This window comes from Mesocricetus auratus, unplaced genomic scaffold (genome assembly GCF_017639785.1).
Source record: "Mesocricetus auratus isolate SY011 unplaced genomic scaffold, BCM_Maur_2.0 Super-Scaffold_100007, whole genome shotgun sequence".
NCBI lineage: Eukaryota > Metazoa > Chordata > Mammalia > Rodentia > Cricetidae > Mesocricetus > Mesocricetus auratus.
In genome coordinates this window covers 39,770,663-39,791,168 of record NW_024429191.1, presented here as the reverse complement: position 1 = coordinate 39,791,168, position 20,506 = coordinate 39,770,663, and the positions used below count along the sequence as shown (strand labels likewise).

Genomic DNA, 20,506 nt, shown 5'->3' with positions numbered 1-20,506 from the left:
GAATCTCTGTGAGTTCCAGGCCAGCCTGGTCTACTGATGGAGTTCTAGGATGGTCTCCAAAACTACAGAGAAACCCTGTCTTGAAAAACAAAATAAAACAAAACAAAAGCAACAAAGCAAGCATTCCATCAAAAGTGCCTTGAGAATTTGGTGTGTTGGTTCAGGTCTGGAAATCTTAGTACTCAGGAGGTGGAGGCCAATTCAGTATTATCCCCAGTTACATACTGAGGCCATCTTGGACTACCTGAGACCCTGTCACACACACACACACACACACACAAAAAAGGGCTGAAGAGATGGCTCAGAGGTTAAGAGAATTGGCTGCTCTTCCAGAGGTCCTGAGTTCAATTCCCAGCAACCACATGGTGGCTCACAACCATCTGTAACGAGATCTGGCGCCCTCTTCTGGCTATATGCTAAATAAATAAATCTAAAAAATGTTTAAAAAAAAAAAGGAAAAGCCCTCTCAGCATTTGGCTTTGGGCAGTAGAGGTATGAGATAGACAAGAAAAAGGCAGTCTCTTGCTGCTGTTCACAAAGGGCTTCTCAAGTGTGGCTCAGGGGCCACAACCATTTTCACAGTGCCGACAACATTTCATTTGGCTTTCACCCACTCTCATCCTCTCACAAGTGAACTGTGAAGCTTCTCAGAGGATGTGAGGAATGAGTTGGTCTACACAGCGAGATGGTGGCAGAGTGACATCAGGTGAATCGGCCAGTAAAGGGTTCACAAATGTCAGACATGGTGTTCTCACTCAGACACCATGGTTAGTTTTCATCACATTCTATACATATTAACATGTAACAGCTGTATTATTACTGTAAATGACTCATCAAACTCTGTTTTGATTTGGGACTTTTTTTTTCCCCCAGACAGGGTTTCTTGTGTAACAGCTCTGGCTGTCCTGAAATTCTCTCTGTAGACCAGGCTGGTCTCGCTCGAACTCACAGAGATCCACTTGCCTCTGCCTCCTGAGTGCTGGGATTAAAGGTGGGCACCACCACCAGCCAGCCTTGACTTGTTTTCGAATTAGGGTTCTCACTGTGTTGCCCAGTCTAGCCTTGAATTCCTTGGGTCACGTGACCCTCCTGTTTCAGTATCTCCACTGCTGGGATTAGAAGCATGAGCCACCACACCCAGCTCAGTGAATGTTTATGTGGCTAAATCCTCATGGCTGTGTATACTTTCTGGTCTACAAGGTATGTATGTCTTGAAAGTTTTCATTCCTCATTCAGTTTGTTCCAAGCTAATTACAGTATGTTGCAGGAGAAGAAAAGAGCTTCAAGGCCAGGAAAGCCCCTTCCAGTCTAATTGGTACAGAGGGGAAACCGGGGCTTGGCAGTTGTGAGAAAAGAGGGGGTGGGCGGTCTGCCCTCACTCCTGGCTGAGACAAATGGACAGATGCTCACACACTGGGCAGGTAGAAGTGGTCCTTGGCGCGGTGCTGCAGGGAGGCCAGCTTGGACACCTGCTGCAGTTGTTGCTCACTGGGCTGGCTGGCGGCTGGCACGCTGCTGAAGAGGCCCTTCAGGTAGTCAGGCAGAACCTGCAGGAAGCATTGGCATGAGAGGCTGCCAGACGGGAGCGCATTCCGGCATTCATTGTCAGGGGTTCTGTGTCAGGCAATTGCATTGACTCCAGTCCTTCCCACTCCTAGGAGTTTATGGTCATCACTTTCCTGGTTTGTGGGGAATGAGGATAGATGCATATGGGAGAAGAACTCGGAGGGATGAAGACTATGATGGAGTTTCCATGGTAATGTGGGAAGGTGGGCTAGGTAAAACAAAACATAAACAGTATAGTAGATACATGCTTCTCAAAATTGAGACCCAAGGAAGAAAGCATGTCAAACCAAATTTCAGAGTTGCATCTAGAGTTTCTGATCCTGTAGATCTGCAGACCCAGTTAGTATCAAGCATTTGCTGGTCCTTGAGGAGCACACTACCAGGCTATGCAGAGGTAGGTCTCAGCACTGTGTGGCCCCCAAACAAAGTAGCTGTGTGTTTGAGAAAAGGTCTCTATGTAGTCCTAGCTAGCTTGGAGATTGCTATGTACACCAGGATGGCCTCTAACTCCCAGAGATCTGCCTGTCTCTGCCTCCTGAGCACTAGGATTAAAGGCATGTGCCACCATATCCAACAATGTGACCATGTTTTTTATGTGGCACTGCTAAAGCTTTGGTACAAGTTTCCCAAAATATCTGGGTGTAGCATGAGTGTTTTGTGATGTGACAGACACCCCCTGCCATTTTATAGGGTTCAGAACAACATAGAGGTCACATCTCTCACCTGGTTATAGTGCATAGTCACATACAGCTCATTCTCAAACTTCAGTGGCTGATCCCAAAGCACCCGCCGGAACCAGAGTGTGTAGCCACCTTCCACCTGCTCCATTTCTGAGGTCACATCCAGGATGTAGGCCCGGCAACTCAGTGGACATACATGCTGGCCTACAGGGTGAAAGAGCGTGGCTGGGAGAATGCACCTGTGGTGCAAGTGTGTACAACACTAATCTGCCAGCTGAGTGAAGTTTCACCAGCAAGGATGCACCTTCCTTGTTAAGGGGAACAAACACACAAAGCAGGATGTCTGTGCACCTGTGAAGTGCTGGTGATCACAGGAGGATTTTCTCCAATTCAAAGAAACAAGTCACATTCCATTCCTCCCCAGGAGGGGCCTTGAATGTTCTGGAGTGCCTACCGGGGTCAGGAAAGGGCCTTGGCTTCTGCACTGAGAGATGCCAACCCATTTTCCAGAGAGACTGGGGTCACAGAGAAGCACAGTAGGCCTTAGCCATGACCCTTTCTGCAGACCTCCCTCAGGAAAGCCCCTTTGTGGGGCATCTATTGTGGGCAGGGTTGAAGGCCTGAGCTTTAAGCTGAGAGGTACATACAATGCTTCTCCCTTGCACTGATGTTTCTGCTACCTGTTCCCCATATTCAGCAAAACTGCACTACGGAGGGCCAGACTGCCTGGATTCTGACCTCCACTGTGCAACCTTGATCAGGTCTCTGTGGTGTCTAAGAACAGTCCCTCTGCAGACAGCAATATCCTAATGCCTAGAACTTGTGACTATGTCACCCTTGCAGTGAAAGGGACATTGAAGATGTGATTAGGGGTCTTGGATCACTGGAAAGACCAAATGGAAGCACTGAATATCCTAAAAGAGAAGCAAGAGGCTCAAATCAGAGACATGGGGGCAGAGTTGAGGTTGGGACAGGAGAAAGACATCTGAACACCACACTTTTGGCTTCAGAAACAGGGAAGGAGCCCCAAGCCAAGAACTGTGGGCAGCTTGAAGAAGCTGGGAAAGTTTCCAGAGGAAAACAATCCTGATGGTGTTTCTCTTTTAGCATCTCTGACTCTCAGAACTCTGCAACAATCTGTGTTACTGTAAGTTACTGGGCTTGTGGTCATTTTGTTATCACAGCCACAGGAGACTAATAAAGCTCCTCTGGGCCTCAATTTCTACAATTGTAAGTAGCAAAGAGAAGAGTCTATGTTATAGAGTTATGGGAGTTAAAAGACTTTATAGTATTAGGGTCTGGGGTGGGGACATTTCTCAGTCATAGGCAGCTTTACCCAGAATGTATGAGATGCTGGGTTTGACTCCCAGTACACCCCCAAACAAAAAACAACCAACCAACCACCCACCTACCCACAGGCATTTATACCATTAAATTGTTGGCTCATGCCCACTATATGCTCAATCCCCTCTGTCCTGACTGGACCTGAGGTAGGAAGGACTGAGGCACTCATGAAGAGACAACTGGAGATGGCCGTGGCTACCAGTTAGTGGGAGGCAAAACTAGCCTAGAGTGGGCGTATAGCAAATTGGAATGGTTTGGAGCTGTATGAGGTTCACTGTGTACCTTGAGAGGAGGTCTGCTGAGACTTTAGTTGGGGCTTGCATGCTACTCTGAGGGCTTGAGGGTGGAGTCTGGTTCATGGATGAAATTTTCCCAAAGTATAAGTGTAGAGAGAGATCTTAAGTACCTATAGTGCTGACCACGCCCATTTGGGTGTGGTCACAGGTACATAGAAGGTACAGGGAGTGGGGCATAAAGAGCTGGGGGAAAGGAGATGAGCTCTCTTGGTCAGGTCTTAGAGAGCAGTGAGCGCTGACCTTGGATTCTCGACTTCTCATGTAAGTGACTTCTCCCTAAATAAATATCATATGACATCCCTATTCTGTGTAGGCTAATCTTCTCTGACTGAGGAGGTCCTGAGAGACCAAAGCAGGGTTCAGAAGCTCTCTCCTCCACTAACCCCAGTCCAAAGAGGGACAGACATGTACAGAACACAACAGAGTGAGAGAAAGAAAAGGCTTGGGGAGTGAGCTCAGCACACACAGAGCCCCTTTCTCACGGAGGTTGAAGGTTTCAGAGAAGCTGACCTTGGACCTGGTCATCAGGGCAGGGTAAAGATGCCCTGTGGCCAAAGGTGGTGCTAGGTCACGAAGGGGTCTAGAATGCTTAGTCATTCTGGCTACTCACCTCGGCTGGTGACAACAAAAATGACATATTCATCAAAGGCTTCAGGATGTGTCAGGGCCATCTCGGTGCAGAGCCCCTCTATTACATCCAGGGCCACCTAGGAAGGCCAGAGAGGTAAAGCTGGGCCCTAGTCACTAACAAAGGGACATAGGACGTCGTGGCTCAACCTGACAGAGTACAGCTTTTGGAACTGACTCTTTTTTTTTTTTTCCGAGACAGAGTTTCTCTGTAGCTTTGGAGGCTGTCTTGTAGACCAGGTTGGTCTTGAACTCACAGAGATCCTCCTGCCTCTGCCTCCCAAGTTCTGGGATTAAAGGTGTGCGCCACCACCACCCAGTGGAACTGGCTCTTGATTTACTTTTTATATTCTCAGTGTAACTCTGGGCTGTGCAACTCAGCTTTTTGAAGTCTCAGTTTTGTGTTACCTGCTCAGCATCTATGAGGGACCTATTCCAAGACCCTCTGCAGATACCAAACTCCTGAGATGCCCAAGTCTATTACTTAAAATTGTATAGTTATTGTCATGTGACCTCCTTAGACTTTCAATGGTCCCTGACTGATAACACCAGATATAGCAGACTTGTGTGTGGACATTGTCATGTGGCATTGTTTAGGGAAAGGCAAGAAAAGAATCTGTACCAGTGTGACTTTTCCCTAATATTCTCCATCTACAGTTGGTTGAATCCTCCACAGTAGTGGAGGAACACCTAACTGCAACGAACTGCAGTCTCATGGGGGCTGTGTGAGATTCTCTGGACAAGTAATGCTCACTCCACCCAACCCAGAGCCTGGCATCCCTATCCTTCTAGCACCAGCTTGTTGAGAGGCTCCTCACTTACAGTGCATGTTTTGATTTTCAGATGGCGTTCAAGGCCTCCTGGAAGAAGAAAGAGCTGTCTCTTGGAACTTCGGCCTGCCTGGGGTAGGTAAACAGAAGTGAGTTGAAAGCTTGGATCCTATCATTCTCATGGGAGTCCCCATACCCAGAGGCATGTCTGTGCAGAAACCTTATGTACCAGGATTGACAGCAACCATCTTCAAGCACCATGCATTGCACATGCACCTAGCAAAGGGGTCTGGGCAGAGTTTGTGTCTCCCACTTCAGCCCTGCTGTAGGCTCACCAACATAGCTCGAAGCTCCATATTACTGGGGAACTCCAGACGGCCCCCAAAGCGCAAGGTCTTCTGCAGGTTCTGTTCACAGGCTTTGGCAATCCCTGCAAGAGGCAGAGAGCTGAGACCTTGCTCAAGGTTGGCCATGGGAGGAAAAGGTTCCTCTTAGCCCAGCCATGAGTCCCCTACATTTCTTCAACAAGAAAGAGGTCTTGCCAAATGTTGGTGGCGCACGCCTTTAATCCCAGCACTTGGGAGACAGAGGCAGGTGGATCTCTGTGAGTTCGAGGCTAGCCTGGTCTACAGAGCGAGTTCCAGGCCAGGCTCGAAAGCAATACAGAGAAACCCTATCTCAAAACCAAAAAAGGTCTTATTCCCTTTTTGCTAGTTGAGGAATGTGAACTCAGCAAGGGGCAGTGATTCACCAAGATTAAGAAAGACCTGGAGTGTAAGAGAGAATATAGACCTACAGTTCATGGGGTTATAAAGCCCTTGGCTTTGCATGGATCTAGGGATACCCATGCTCCTTAGCTGTTGACTATGCCGCTCACTCTCAAATGGTTCAATAGATGACATGATGGTGCCCTGTGTCTATCAACTGGGAATGCATGCCAAGTGCCCCATCTATCTGTGCTTCATGCATCTAAGCTAAGCAGTATACTTTCCCTCTCCAGGGATGGAGTCAGAAATTCTTGTGCACATTCTTCACTCATCTCCCAACTGGAGCCTACCCTAGTTATCCATGTCAGTTAATAATCAGAAGGAGATTCAGGGGGAGGGGCTCCCCTATGTCCTCTATGGCTGACGTCACTATAATTGATTAGAGGGTTTTGGCCCCTCTATTTTTTGAAGATAAGATCTCAGTGAATGTACTCATTATTTTTTTTGTCAACTTGGCACAAACTAGAGACACCAGGAATGGCAAACTTCAGCTGGGGAAGTGCCCTATCAGATTGGCCCATGGACATGCATGTCTATGGGGTGTTGCGGAATATTTGTTTAACTATTTAAAGATGTGTTGCATTTGTTTAATTGTGTAAATATATGTTGCTATTTTATCTTGCCTCCCTAAGGCACCTGATTGGTCTAATAAAAAGCCGAATGACCCATATCTAGGCAGGAGTATAGGCAGGACTTCTGGGCAGGGAGAATAAGTAGGAGGAAGAATTTAGGCTCAGAGGAAAAGAAAAAGAGATGCCAGGGGGCCAGCCAGGTAGACATGGAGGTAGCATTAAAGTAGAACATACAGAATGGAAGTTTTAAAATCCTGAGGCAACATGTAGATGAATAGAAACAGGTTAAATTAAGTTAAAAGAGCCAGTGGGACAAGCCTAAGCAAAGGCCGAGCATTCATAAGTCTCTGTGTCTTTATTTGGGAGCTGGTTGGTGGCCCAAAGACGATTCCAACTATAATGGGGTATTTTCTTGAGAAATGATTGTTGTGAGAAGACCTAGCCCCCTGAAACTGGACCCACCCATGGGAGGTATAAGAAAGGTGGCTGGAATCTAGGCAGTGGTGGCACATGCTTTTAATCCCAGCACTTCGGGAGGCAGAGGCAAGAGGATCTCTGAGTTCAAGGTTAGTCTGGCCTGCAGAGTGAGTTTCAGGACAGCTAGGACTATACCCAGAAAGCCATCTAAAAATAAAAACGAAAAACAAACGAAGCAAGCAAGCCATGGCACTACTTCAGCTTCTATCTCCAGATTCCTGCCTTGAGTTTCTGCCCTGACTTCCCTTCATGATGGACTGTAAGCTATAAAATGAAATAAACCTTTTCCTCTGCACAGTTGGTTTTGGTCATGTCGTTTTACCATAGCAATACAATATGTACCCCAAGCTGCCCTGGAACTTCTAACTTTCCTGCCTCAGTTTCCTTAGCTGGGATTTTTTTTTGAGACAGGCTTTGGAGGCTGTCCCGGAACTAGCTCTGTAGACCAGGCTGGTCTCGAACTCACAGAGATCCGCTAGCCTCTGCCTCCCGAGTGCTGGGATTAAAGGTGAGAGTCACCACCGCCTGCAGTGCTGGGATTTCAGATATGCAGCACCATAGCACCATGCTTTATCTCTTTCTTTGAGTTGCTATGGAAACAAGGCTGGAAGCAGCCCCTTTCTCCATACTGCAAAGTAAAGCTAAGACCATGCTACCAGCTATGGCCACTGATGACCCTGGATGAGCAGAAGCAGGACCCTACTTTGGTGTTCTTGGTTCTTGCCTACCTCCTCTATTTCTCCTATATATCATGCACTCCGTTTCTGGGTCTTGACTTCTGCAGAGTCCACCTGGAAATTCTTCGTGTGCAATCACTACCCAGGGCAATTCCTGCTCCAGGAAGTCTTGCCTGGACACACTCATATGAGATCAGAGGAGTCACTGCACCAACACCTTGGGATCTCCATGAGTGTTTGTAGAGTTATTTGTATCAGTCAAGACTGCCTAGACATCTGCTAAGGGCCAGCGTCTCTGGTTTTGTCAGACCATGGCTGAATGTTCTGTCCCTGTGTGAATACCCCACTCACAGCTCCTCACCTTGGAAGGGCAGTCCTGGAGTCCAGCTCACATGCTGGAGGAAGCGAATGAGGTATGGATAGAAGACCTCAGAGCAGCTGTAGTAGGCAGCCACGATGTACAGCAGCCTCCAGCCTCGCTGACAGCTGTCCCTGTAAGCACACAGGGGTCATGTCTTAGGTGGCTTAAAGATGGACACAGGATCCAAGACTGGTTAATTAGAGTTCAGATCCAAACTGGCTAACACCTGTGTCTTGAGCCATTATGGTTGGTTCAAGAATGAGCATAGGACCAGCTGAGGCCAATATAGCTAGATTTAGGGGTTTCTTTTACTTTTGAAAAGCAGATAAATATATTTATTTAACGTGGCCACATTGAAAAGAGTACTAGAGGAGTTTTGGCAAGATGTTTGGATTTAAATAGAAGGCCAAACATACAGTCCCCATCAGAGATGGAGGAAGCTTGCCATGTTTCTAAAGATTTGTTTATTATTATTATTATTTGTATATGGGCATGCCTGTGTGTGGGTACGTGCACATGAGTGCAGGTGCTGGCAGAGACCAGAAGATAAGAGCTGGATCTCCTGGAACTAGAGTCACAGGCAGTTGTGAGGTGCCTGGTATGGGTGCTGGGAACTGAACTTAGTTCCTCTTCGAGAGCAGCAAGCAGTTTTAAACTCTCAGCCACCTCCCCTTCCCTGAAAGCTTGCTTTCTAATGGCACCCGGAGACACAACTATGCCTGAGAGCCCATCCTGACTGAATTTCAACTGCTCGGGCCAGCACGTTCCCACCTTTGCTCAAGCCATCCAGTTGGCTTTCTGTTACATGCGGCCAAGAATGTGAACAAACACATTATCGCTGCCTCCTTCATAGAGGAAGAAAGAGCAGAAATGGCATGCTCCAGACCAAGGGTTCCCAAAACAAAGCAGGGAAGGCTGAGGAGAGGGCAAGGCTGAGGAGAGGGCAAGGCTGAGGAGAGGGCAAGGCTGAGGAGAGGGCAAGGCTGAGGAGAGGGGCAAGGCTGAGGAGAGGGCAAGGCTGAGGAGAGGGCAAGGCTGAGGAGAGGGCAAGGCTGAGGAGAGGGCAAGGCTGAGGAGAGGGCAAGGCTGAGGAGAGGGCAAGGCTGAGGAGAGGGCAAGGCTGAGGAGAGGGCAAGGCAAGGCTGAGGAGAGGGCAGTGTGGGCACAGTGGGCCGGGAGGTGACTCACTGCTTGGAGCTGGTGTTGTCTGTGATCTGCTTCACAATCTGACAGTAGCATTCGTCTCGCATGACCTCATGGTCCCCACAAGACTGTAAAAAGGCAGGCCAGGTCGCTTGCCAGGTCACTGGCCAGGTCGCTTGCCCGGTATGGGAGACTTCAGCCGGCTGGGCACCAGCAGGCTGCATTCGTTACTCTCTGGGCAGCGTGAGAGGTTTCTCACTGCACTACGACTACAGATGGGGAAACCAAGGCATAGAGCAGGAAGGAAGCATGAGGCACATGCTTCAGGACTGACCTTCAGGAGCTCGCAGAGTACATCCAGCTCATTCTGGCCCTTCAGTGGGGCATCTCCCATGAACCTCATTACAGCTGTGGAAAAAGAAGCATCCTGCTCAGGCCACACGCCCCAGCTGCCCCTTCCAAGAGATCCAAGGTCCATTCCCTCCCTGGGAGGCTGCACACGAGACAGCTAAAGGCTTCCACTTCTTCAGTGTCTCAGATTGGGGGAAGGGAAAACTCTGGGGACTAGAGAAGAGTGCTAACAAACAGGTTACACAGTGCTGCATCCCACACACCTAGGAACATGTCAACCGCCATCTTGTTGAGGTTGCTGTCACTGAGTTCAATGAGGGATTCCTGGATCGGGGCCTGTGAGGAGACCAAGGGGCTGTATCATGATGGAGTTGGGACTTGGTAGAACAGAAGAGGATTGCACCATGCTTTGGGCTGTGTTATGACAGGAGGGTCCAAATGACAAAACAGGGGCAGATACTGTGCTGCAAGGAGCCCTGGCTCAGAACGCGGAGAGCCAGAGGCTTTCAGTGAGGACAAGTATTTCTTCTAGGGACTAGAAACAGGGTTTCTGCATCACCACTTTACAGATGAGGAAACTGAGGCATAGGACATGCACCTTAGTGAAGCAAAGCATGTCCTCCAGAGTTTTGGGTTCCTGGTCCTCCTTAGACTTCTGCTTGAGGCCATCCCTGCAACAGAAGGGTGCCACTACCCAGTCCAGCCTTTGACCACATCTCTGTCCCTTCCAGTCGTTCTACCGGCAGGAGGGCACCCAGAGGCTAACACTAAGGGGCCTCCGGACCCACCCGTCAGAAGGGGGGCTGGGAGCCCTACAGCCTACAGCACGAACGACTTCAAGGCAACACGGAGATGGGGAGGAGGAGGACGGATCACTACCCACCGGGTATGCCTCCGAGGGTCTCGGAAATACTTCTGGGCAAATTCAAGCATTGTGCTCGGTGGGAGTGCCACGGCGTCCTCTCCGCTGTCAGCAGAACGTGCCCTGACTGGAGGACCCTGCAGGATAAGTGCAATCGCCAAGGTCCATCGCCACCCCCACCCCGACCCTGCTGTGAAAGCTGACCTCCCAGCCACGCATTTGGACCCTCAACTCGTGTGTACTGGGCTTCCAAATCAGGCCCCGCCCTCCAGGCCAGTCTCTTGTATGGGATTGGCTGCAGTCAACAGCTGACTGGAGTTTCTGCCCTGCCCCTCACCTCTCTCCTGCGCCCCACCTCGCGTGCGGCTGCTGCCGAGGCTACAGCAGCAGCTACCACTGCAGCCTGGCCCCGGCTGGGCTCGGCCGGGAGCTGCAGGAAGTCTGGCGCTGCGGCGGGCTGCACGAGATCTGAAGGAAAGCGCCCCACGCGCCCGTGGACGGCCCCGAACCGCCAGCCTAGGAAGAAGTAGAGGAAAACAACGGGAAAGTCTTGTATTGGGACAGTGGTTCCTTTAAGGAGGCTTGGGCGACCCCTTGGCCATTCCTAGTATTTTTTTTTGTGGTATTGGGGATGAATGCCAGGAGCAACAGTAGATTCAGAGTGTATGGCCACAGGCATGGAGACACACCTCAGCCATATGTGCAGGCAAAGGTTGGGCTGAAGAGCTGCTGGCTGGCACTGTCAGATTACCTTAGCAGATCAAGGGAGCACCAATAGACTCTTATCTGCTGTGTGTTTGGAACCTGGACAAGCACCCCTGTCTGGTGCTCCAGGTTTGCGGTATCCACAAACACCCACCAAAGTCAGGGCCTCTCCGGCGCAGCTCTTCCAGGTACACTAATTTCTTGCGGACCACACAACCGGCGCTGTAGCCTAGGGAAGGAGCTTGCATCAGCATGTGCCAGCGAAGCCATTTGCTCAGCCTCCCCTCTCCCGTGCACTTCCACCCAGCCATGGAGCTCACCCACTCGAGGTGGTTCCAGGCGCTGCAGGTGGATGATGTCACCCTTGTGGAAGGATAGCTGCTCTGGATCTTCAGACAGGAAGTTCCTCACTGCCACCACATAGTCAGAATCCTGGAAAGCACCAGGAATGGAGAGAGTGCTGTGTCCTGCCTTCGTTCCAGGCTTCCCTCTACTGCTCCTCCATTCTCCTAACCATCAGAGAGGGCACATTCTCCGGGTGGCAGGGGGAAGTGATGGGTGGTCCTCAGATGGGCGGAGGGTAAGGCGGTATACAGGATGGGAGCCTGGGAGTGCTGAGCACACTCTTGTGCCTTAGTCACTGATCTCTCCCTGAACTTTCCTCTGGGTCTCCCTAGGCTGGGTGCTGGGCCTGGGATGTGTCCTGTCAGAGTGCAGGGGTAAACAGAGAAGGAGGTTCAGAGGGCAAGTAATGAGACAGTTGCTAGGGGCTTACAGGAGGTATCATATTCCACACTGCTGAGGGCAGGTGTGAAGAAGATGCTGGGGAGGCAGAGAAAAGAGGCATTGCAAGGGGAGACACAGCTCACTGGCGTAGAGGTAGGGGCTGTGCTCTGTAGTGTAGTATATGCACACTCCCTGGGCAGGACTGTGATGTATCCGTGTTGGAGTGGTGGCCACATCTGTGGAAGAATCCTAACCTTCTTCAGCTCCAGGATGAAGTTGTCTACTAGGGTCTTGACCTGATGAGCCCGGGCCGAGAACAGGATGATCTTCTCATTGGTCAGATTGAACTCCAGCATGTTCTGTGATGGCATGGTCACAAATAGGATGTCTGCAAAGCTGCGGGGAGATAGGATGGGGTGAGGGCAGAAACCTTAAGGCCAATGAGATGCTCTCCTACAGGCTTTTTCTGTTCCCGATTCCCCTCTCTGACACCTCTCTCTCTCTCTCTCTCTCTCTCTCTCTCTCTCTCTCTCTCTCTCTCTCTCTCTCTCTGGTTTTTTGAGACAGGGTTTTTCTGTGTAACAGCCCTGGTTGTCTTGAAAACCCCTCTGTAGCTCAGGCTAGCCTTGAACTCAGAGATCCACCTGACCCTGCCTCCCAAGTGCTGGGAGTAAAGGTGTGTGCCGCCACCACCTGACCTCTGTGTATCTCTTAAAACCCCGTGTGCCATAGTCCAGCTCCTCAGTCCAACCACAGAGTCAGATTTTGCCCACACGGCATCTTTGTCTCATCAGTTGGCTCAGTTTTCTCCTTGAGAGCAGAAGCTTCTGCCCAGCCAGGGATCAGAGCTCTCTCTCCTGACCTCATGTTGAAATGGGCAAAGGGACTCTAGCAGGGAGTCTGGGCACTCAGCAGGGTCTGTGGGCCAGAGCCAGTTCTCTCCCAGATGCCTGGGGACTTGGTTGGTCTCAGCAGTTATCCCCTCTGGAGACAGGGCTGGCATGTGGCCCCAGAGGCAGAGCAGGGTAGTGGACTCAGCTCATCCACTTCCTGCCGTGTGACCAGAAACCATCAACTTCTCTCCCTGTGCTTCACTTCCAAGTCTCTATCGTGGACTTCAGCAAAAGGCTTGGCACAGCCAGCACATCACAGGTGCTTAATAACAGTCTGTGCCTGTGTCCAGACAGCCCACTCCCACCTGCTGCCATCACCTGTATGCACACAGGACCCGAAGCTGTCTGCTGGCCTCTCTGCTGCCCTTGGCCATCCTCAGGAGTTTGATTCCCGTGTGGGATACGGCTAGGATCTGCACGCCAGTGCCCACACTGCCCTAGGAAGGGTAAGCCTGGTGAGGCCTTCCATCATTATCCCTGGTTGCTCTGGGCAGGCAGGAAGGGGTGAGCAGGGACTCTTACCACTGCTGGGAAGAGACGGGAGAAGTAGACCTCCCAGCTGTCTCGGGCCATGCTGATCACAGCCCGCTTCACGCTTTCTGTTACCAGAGGTCGCTGTGTGTCCAGCTGGTTCTGGGCTAAGGGAGACCAGTTCTGGTCAAGATCCACCCCCCCCCCATCTCAGGCAGTTGGGGATGAGAGGCTGGTACCACCAGTAAGAAGCTGTCTGACCAATGTCTGTACAGCTAGAAGCCACAGCCACAGACAGATGAAAGGGTCATATTGCATGTTACATGTTGCTGACCTCCAAACATGCAGCCTGGTGAGGCTGAATAAGGATCGACATGTGTGGGAAGCAAGAGGACAGGGTGTATCCTTAGACTTCTTCCAGGCAAGGGCTAGCCCCTAATCTGGTGGACTGCCCATCAGTGTCCTCCCCTTCCCCGAGGTACCAAACAGGGCCTTCATCTGTAGCCGCTCATCCTCAGATATGCGTAGGCAGGCCTCAGAGAGTGTGTCATGCAGGATCTGCAGGAGAAAAGTGTGGCCCTGCTGGAAGCTGAGGTCTATGGTCTAGGTGTTTGGGAAGGGGGTTCCTGTTCTGCAGCACTGGGATCATCTGTAAACTGGGTCCTTCACATGGTCACCTTCCTAGTCCTTTCTGCTTTTCCCAGGCCTTGGTTTTCATATGTATCCCTAGAGAGTGAGATTTGACCTCTAAGCCCTGTGAACTTAGAGAGACTTGTTTGCTTTGTTTTGTTTTGTTTGTTTTGATATCAAAACTCCTGATTCTTCTTTCTCTACCTTCTGGGTGCTGGAGTTACAGGCATACACATATGCTCAGATCGAACTGCGACTCATTTGTGCGGCCCTGCTACCCTTGTTTACGGGAGTGGGGGAAACCCACAGACCCCAAAGAAAAGAGCATGCAGGTGAGAGGAGAGAAGGCTCACCTGCCGGAACAGGAGGTCCAGCTGCACTGGGTGACTGTAGCTGTCCTTAGGATAAAATACCTGTGTGGCAGGGCCTTAGTTACCATGGGTTACCCCCTCTTCTTGGTTGAACCCCAGCCCCAGATGCAGCCTCCAGCTGACTCCTACCCAAGCTCTAGCCTCATTCCCATTCTTCGTGGTTCCCCTGACCTAGCTTCCTAGATAACCCTGCCCATATTTAGCCTATCCTCTAGCCTGCTCCTGGCACCTCTTTGCGCAGGAAGATCTGCCAGGGGGTGTCCTGGTAGCCATAGAAGTTGGGGTTGACTAGGCGGTGTAGCTGTGTCTGCACAGGATCCTCTGGAGGCTCCAGCGACCTTGAAGGCTGCACTGTGGAGAGCAGGGGCAGAGAACATAAGGGGGGAGCTTCCTGGGACCCAGCAGAACCAGGGAGGGCCTTATGGTGCTTGTGGGATAGGAGGTGTCATGAATGTACAGGAGGGTGATTCAGGAGGACTGGGCAAACCTCTCTGAAGTGACATTTGAGCTGACGCCTGATTGATGGGCAAGGAGGAGCCAGGCACCCAAAGCCTGTGAGGGAGAACATTTCTCTTGGAGGAGACAGCAAGTACAAAGGCCTTGAGGTGGGAGCAGGTTTGGTGTCTTATAGTTACAGGAACCGAATGCATCAAGAGGAAGGAGGGGAGACGGAAAGCTATGGGATTGGACTGATAGATGATACGGGATGGTCAAGATCACAGTGAGGAGCTTGATGGTCATTACAGGAGCTTTTGTCAGAGACAACATGTGAGCTGAGCTGACTCATATTTTAGGGTCACTGCCTGATTACAGGGCTTCTCTTTTGGTGCAAAGGGTTGGGTTTATATCTCTGGTCTGATATTTTCAAGCTGGGTGGCCCTGGAAAACCACTTAATATCTATGTTTCTGTTTCCTCACCTCTAGCAGGTAGGGACAAATAGTTTTGTTTTGATGAACCTCAGTAGGATTCCAAGCTATGGTGGGGCTGGCCTGAAACTAGCGATTCATGGGGTGATGTTATAATGACACCAGTGTGCATACTTTGATTCAGAAACACACACAGCTCCCCCAAACACCCCTGTGCTCACACAGCTCCCCCAGATCTCTGTTCTCACACAGCCCCTCCAAACACCCCTGTGCTCACACAGTTCCCCCAGATCTCTGTTCTCACACAGCCCCTCCAAACACCACTGTGTTCACACAGTTCCCCCAAACACCCCTGTGCTCACACAGCCCCCCCAGCATCTCTGTTCTCACACAGCCCCTCCAAACACCCCTGTGCTCACAGGCTCAGTCATCTGGACACTTGCATACCCCACCTTGAGGCCCTCACCTGGAGTGGGCCCCATGCATGGCCTTGGGGCACTGGTCACTGGCTTCACCAGGGCCACAGCCTCTCTGGACACCTGTCCCACCACAAACAGAGCACTCAAGGGACAGTAAACAGACTGTGGAGGGGAGGCATAGGGCCATTCCGAGAGGGCAACTGGCTTCTGAGGCCTTTACCCCTCTGGGGTACCCAACCCACTCCTCACCTGAGTGCCAGGCACTGCTGCCAGGTGAGTCTTCTGTCCCTTCAGGATCATTAGGGCTTCCTCATGGGGGTCAGGTGGCCTCCTGAACACCTTCCCACCATCCGTTCTGGCAGGTGACCCATACAGGTTGGACATACCTTATCCATAATTCCCAAGAGGAGGCCACTTCCCCCACCATTACCAATAAGCACCAGAGAAGGGCTAAGGCTGTCTGGCTCAGTAGAGACCATGGCAGCCCAAGGGCCCATCTTTTTTTTTTTTTTCCGAGACAGGGTTTCTCTGTGGCTTTGGAGGCTGTCCTGGTACTAGCTCTTATAGACCAGGTTGGTCTATGAACTCCAGAGATCCACCTGCCTCTGCCTGCCAAGTGCTGGGATTAAAGGTGTGCGTCACCACCGCCCAGCCCAGGGGCCCATCTTGAATAGTGATGAACCCCTAAGAGCCAGGGCTGAGGCTGGTGTCTGAACCCACCTTCGGGCCTCAGGGCGCCCTGCCCAGGGTGGCTGCTTGCACTGCTTGACAATGCTTCTGATCTGCTGTGTGGGCTGAGGGAAGTGCTCGGAGTTGAGTGTGGAAGACCGAACCAGCTCTGGGGAGGCTGAAACTGTGAGGGCAGGTGGCCAGGTGAGGCCATGGGGCCCAGCTGTCCTAGCCTATTTGGGCAGTCTCAGGACTTGGATGGACACTCACTGGGTTCTGGAGTAGTCCAATCCTGAGCTAGGATGGGGGCAGCCACAGGCTTGCTAGGGATCTTCGGGCCCTTTGCCACAGATCCTGGGGCCAACGGCTGTGGAGTGGGACGCACGAGCACGGGCTTGGCTGGAGGGCCAGTGCCTACAATCTTCGGCCGTGCCTCTGGACCTAGTGGTCTCTGTGGAGAGCAGGTCATGAAGTGGCCATCCAGGACATACCAGCTTACTCCCAGGTACCCCAGCTCTGCCCAAGTGGACTATAGAATACTTGGCCTCAGAGACAGTAAAGTCCTGGGGTAACACAGTAATCCTGTTTACCCTGGAAGCGCTCTCCTCACCTCTGGGAGCTGGGGTCTTGAGATTGCACTTATGGGCTGCTGCTGGAGTGCCAAAGCCTGTAGGGTCATCTCCCGGGCCTGGGAATAGGTGACTGGGTGACCTGTGTACACGTGCATGCACGCGCTCTCTTGTACAAACACACACACACACACACACACACACACACACACACACACACACACACTGTGTCCTGCCCACACTCACCAGTAGCACAGCCTGCCTGTGGATGAAGGCTTGCTGCAGAGCCAGTGTGGAGGCATCCAGGCCTGGAACTGGGGAAACGGACAGAGGTGGGCACGGGTGCTGGGAAAGTAGGACCTCCCCTATGCACATCTGCCCCTAGCCCAGAAGCATATTTAGGAAGCACTGACTGGGCTTGACCTTGGGGCCTGGGGGTCTCCGGGAGGTATCTTCAGAAGCACCGCTGCCGCTTCCACCTGGCTGGCCCCCACCTTTCATGCGGTAGGCAATGGCTGTCGGCTTCTCCAGGTCCTGGGGCAGCAGTGGCCGCCTCACTGCTGTGATCCCCAGGATCCATGGCAACAGGCACCTGATACCAGCCCAAGCTCCCAACCCAGCCCCTCCACAAGGAATGAATTGTGGGAGCCAGTGTCTGTGCTGGGGTTTCCTAGGGCAAGGAAGTCTTATGAGATTTGGAAACAGGCGACCCAGCCCCTTCTAGGAGTGTGGCTTCTGCCAGATGTGACTGTTGGAGTTCTGACAGTTAGCTGTGGTTCCTTCCATGGCATCCAGGGGCACCTCCAGCTGTCAGGTAACCCCAACATTTCCCTGCCCCCAGTACAAACCTAGGCTGGAACCCCTGCCCTAGGGCCCTGGCTGTGTAAGGCTCAGATGTCACCCTAAGATGTGGATATGTCTCTGGTACACACACTGAGCCTGCCACCTGTGGACATCCCTCTGCATCCCTACCGCATCCCCACAGGCCAGCACAGGGTCGAAGAGGCTGTCCAAGTATCCATCCAGCTCCCTGGGGGGCACAGTGGGCTCTCCGGTGCTGCCTGCAGCTGGGAAAGGCACATAAAGGCCAAGTTTACTTCTCCTGTGGGTCTCCACACCCTCTGGGCTCTGTTCCCTCTAATGTAATGGCCATTGCTGATTGACCTTGGCGGGTTGCTGTCCATCTCTGGGCCTCAGTTTCCCCATTTGTTCCGTCCTCATTGTGGCTGCAATACCCATCAAAGTCATGCATTTTGGGCATGTGGTCCTGGGGCTGGGGCCTTGTGGGCGTGTCCTCATCTGAATCCCAGCAGTTCCCAAACACCCTGTGGATGAAAGGAGGTACAGGACAGCTGACCCCCAAAGAGATTCCCTGACACTCCTGTGTGTCCTGTGATGGGTGGCTTCCCCAATCGAGGGGTGGGATTACTAGGTATGGGTGTGCACACCTGTAGCTCCAGGCTTCCAAAGCTAAGGTAGGAAGATGGCTTGAGCCCAGGAACTTGGGGTTTGCTCAATTCAAACAACCAAACATAAAACAACCCCACCCCCAGAACTCAGCCTTTCCCTACAGCTGGTGGTTTGAGCCAGCTGCCCAGGGGAGGTGGTCTGGGCAAGTAGCTACATACCCTCTGGCATCTCCTCTGCCAGCCAATGGCCCTTCTGCACCCACAATGAAGTAGGATTTCTGTCGAGGAAAGTCCCGGAGCAGTTCCAGGTCTGACACCAGATCCAGCACATAATCATGTCCAGCCAGCTCTGCCCACTGGACTCCGTTCTTCATGGCCACTGTCCAGCCCCTCCAACCATCAGTCAGTCCCCTGATCAGTGTGCAGAGGAAATAAAGAGTGAAACTGTCAGGCATTGCCTGGAGATCCTGGGGTGTGAATCAGACTCCAGGCATGGCCAGAGTGGCTTTCTGGACGCCCCCCTCCTGATGGTGCCTCCTGCCCCTCCCTTCTTCCCAGGTCATGGGGTGCCAGATGCGGCATTCGAGGAGCCAACCTGTGCTTCAGAATGTCTCCAGCAACCGCTTCCCCCGTACTCCAGGCATGTACCGGACAGGAGAACTGGTCACCTGGCACAGGCATTGCTGCACTCAGTCAGGGGCATCTCCAGGTCAGCCTCCCTGGCTCCTATACCCCTTACCCTGTATCCCAAACCCCACTTCCCTTCACTGCCACATTGACACGAACCCCTCCCTGGCTTCAGATCCTTTGTTGGCTGCTGCTGCCTCCAGCTGCTCTTCCTTTTGGAAGAGAAGAGAAGAGAAGAGAAGAGAAGAGAAGAGAAGAGAAGAGAAGAGAAGAGAAGAGAAGAGGGATGAACCTACATACCATTGAAGCAGCTCACATCTAGAGCCATACTGGCCTTCTCCTGAATGGCAATCCACTCGAGCTGCGTGGGGGGGAAGGTGCGGGCAGCCCCTGAGCCCATAGCCTGCAGGAGGCGATGCTGGCACATAGCCTGGAAGCCATTCTGCCCATAATCAGACACAAACCTGGGGGAGGAATGGAGAGTTGGAGCCTACTGTAGGCTCAGGCTAGCCCTTAGCTCTAAGGTGAGTTGAAAAGGCCTCAGGTTATCACACAAATGGAATGGGTTAGAGAGCACACTCACAGGCTTTCATAGCCTAGAGTGCTGAGGCTGCCCCCCCCAAACAAAAAAAAAAAGGTTCCGAGTTAGCCCAGAAGTATCCAGTCTAGCACAGAAGTCCCAGAATGGAGTAGAATGTCATTGTTCAGTGGGGCATATGACTAAGCATGGGCCAGAACCCGCACTCTGTAGGGCTTTGTCCCCATCCCTTCACTCGGTAGGCTGGGTGACCACCTGCCCTTAGCCTGGCCTCCTAGTTTTCATCTGTGTAAGAGATGGCTGTGAGGGTCCAACGGCTCAGGGCCAGTGATCAATCTGTTCCCATCAGCAGGTCCTTATCATGTCCCTACCCATTCTGCCATGAGAGGGACCAGGGTTATACTTTCAGGAAGGCCCCACAGTCAGTGGCCCTACTCTGCTGCTGCTGGAGCCACCACAGCCACAGCACTGAGGAATGGCCGTTTTCTGCCTGCTGGCCTGGAGAGCTTCCTCGCCATCTGGAGCCATTGCTATCCTGCTGGGTGGATCCTGTTGCCGTCCCCCTCTTACAGCAGAGAAAAGAGAGGCACTGGCCCTGGGTCACGTGGTAAGCTTGTGCACTATTTCTCACAGGCCCTGCACCTCACCAGCATCAGGGATACATTGTCATCATGGTCGTGCCCACCTGACACTTGCCACACGCCCATCTCTGTTCGGTACAATAGCATATACCGTACAGTAGTTGCGATCATCACCCCCATTCTATAGGAGACAAAACCAAGGCCTGGAGAGGTTAAGTGATTTGCCCAAAATCACGGACTTGAGCTTGGGATTTGCATCTAGATTGTCTGAGCCCAGCTGGCCTCCTAGCCCCTGTCCACCCCACAATCTAAGAGACCTAAGAGCTAAGAACTCTTTTCCCAGTCCTCCACACCCCATTTTACCCCACCCCAGGTTCTGTCAGTCTTCATCCATTCTGACCTGGTTCCTCCCTTCTGCAGCAGAGCCTGCCTTTCTCCTGGCTCCAGGCTCAGTAAAGTGATTGCAGCTCTGGCTGCCATCCATACTGGTCTTCTGTCAACACAGAGGCACCCACTGGCCTGACCTCCAAACTCAAAC

The 20,506-nt window shown here is 52.0% G+C and overlaps 1 protein-coding gene across 1 annotated transcript in view; it reads right to left on the bottom strand.

Annotated features, from left to right (window-relative positions):
* Positions 1-20,506, bottom strand: part of Myo15a (myosin XVA) — a 53,719-nt gene that overhangs the window by 8,529 nt on the left and 24,684 nt on the right. The window contains exons 30-61 of the mRNA XM_005067673.4: positions 19,150-19,313; positions 18,818-18,890; positions 18,442-18,633; positions 17,978-18,138; positions 17,786-17,880; positions 17,227-17,347; positions 17,060-17,127; positions 16,855-16,932; positions 16,515-16,695; positions 16,296-16,428; positions 15,825-15,930; positions 15,623-15,695; positions 14,519-14,640; positions 14,272-14,331; positions 13,771-13,846; positions 13,340-13,455; positions 13,136-13,254; positions 12,179-12,320; positions 11,519-11,630; positions 11,353-11,427; positions 10,831-11,009; positions 10,515-10,630; positions 10,230-10,302; positions 9,895-9,967; positions 9,615-9,688; positions 9,326-9,408; positions 8,138-8,268; positions 5,619-5,713; positions 5,336-5,413; positions 4,497-4,593; positions 2,290-2,450; positions 1,411-1,547 (exon numbers count right to left, since the gene is read on the bottom strand). Of these exons, the coding sequence (XP_005067730.1) occupies positions 1,411-1,547; positions 2,290-2,450; positions 4,497-4,593; positions 5,336-5,413; positions 5,619-5,713; positions 8,138-8,268; positions 9,326-9,408; positions 9,615-9,688; positions 9,895-9,967; positions 10,230-10,302; positions 10,515-10,630; positions 10,831-11,009; positions 11,353-11,427; positions 11,519-11,630; positions 12,179-12,320; positions 13,136-13,254; positions 13,340-13,455; positions 13,771-13,846; positions 14,272-14,331; positions 14,519-14,640; positions 15,623-15,695; positions 15,825-15,930; positions 16,296-16,428; positions 16,515-16,695; positions 16,855-16,932; positions 17,060-17,127; positions 17,227-17,347; positions 17,786-17,880; positions 17,978-18,138; positions 18,442-18,633; positions 18,818-18,890; positions 19,150-19,313 (3,564 nt within the window). The remainder of the gene's footprint in view (positions 1-1,410; positions 1,548-2,289; positions 2,451-4,496; positions 4,594-5,335; positions 5,414-5,618; positions 5,714-8,137; positions 8,269-9,325; positions 9,409-9,614; positions 9,689-9,894; positions 9,968-10,229; positions 10,303-10,514; positions 10,631-10,830; positions 11,010-11,352; positions 11,428-11,518; positions 11,631-12,178; positions 12,321-13,135; positions 13,255-13,339; positions 13,456-13,770; positions 13,847-14,271; positions 14,332-14,518; positions 14,641-15,622; positions 15,696-15,824; positions 15,931-16,295; positions 16,429-16,514; positions 16,696-16,854; positions 16,933-17,059; positions 17,128-17,226; positions 17,348-17,785; positions 17,881-17,977; positions 18,139-18,441; positions 18,634-18,817; positions 18,891-19,149; positions 19,314-20,506) is intronic.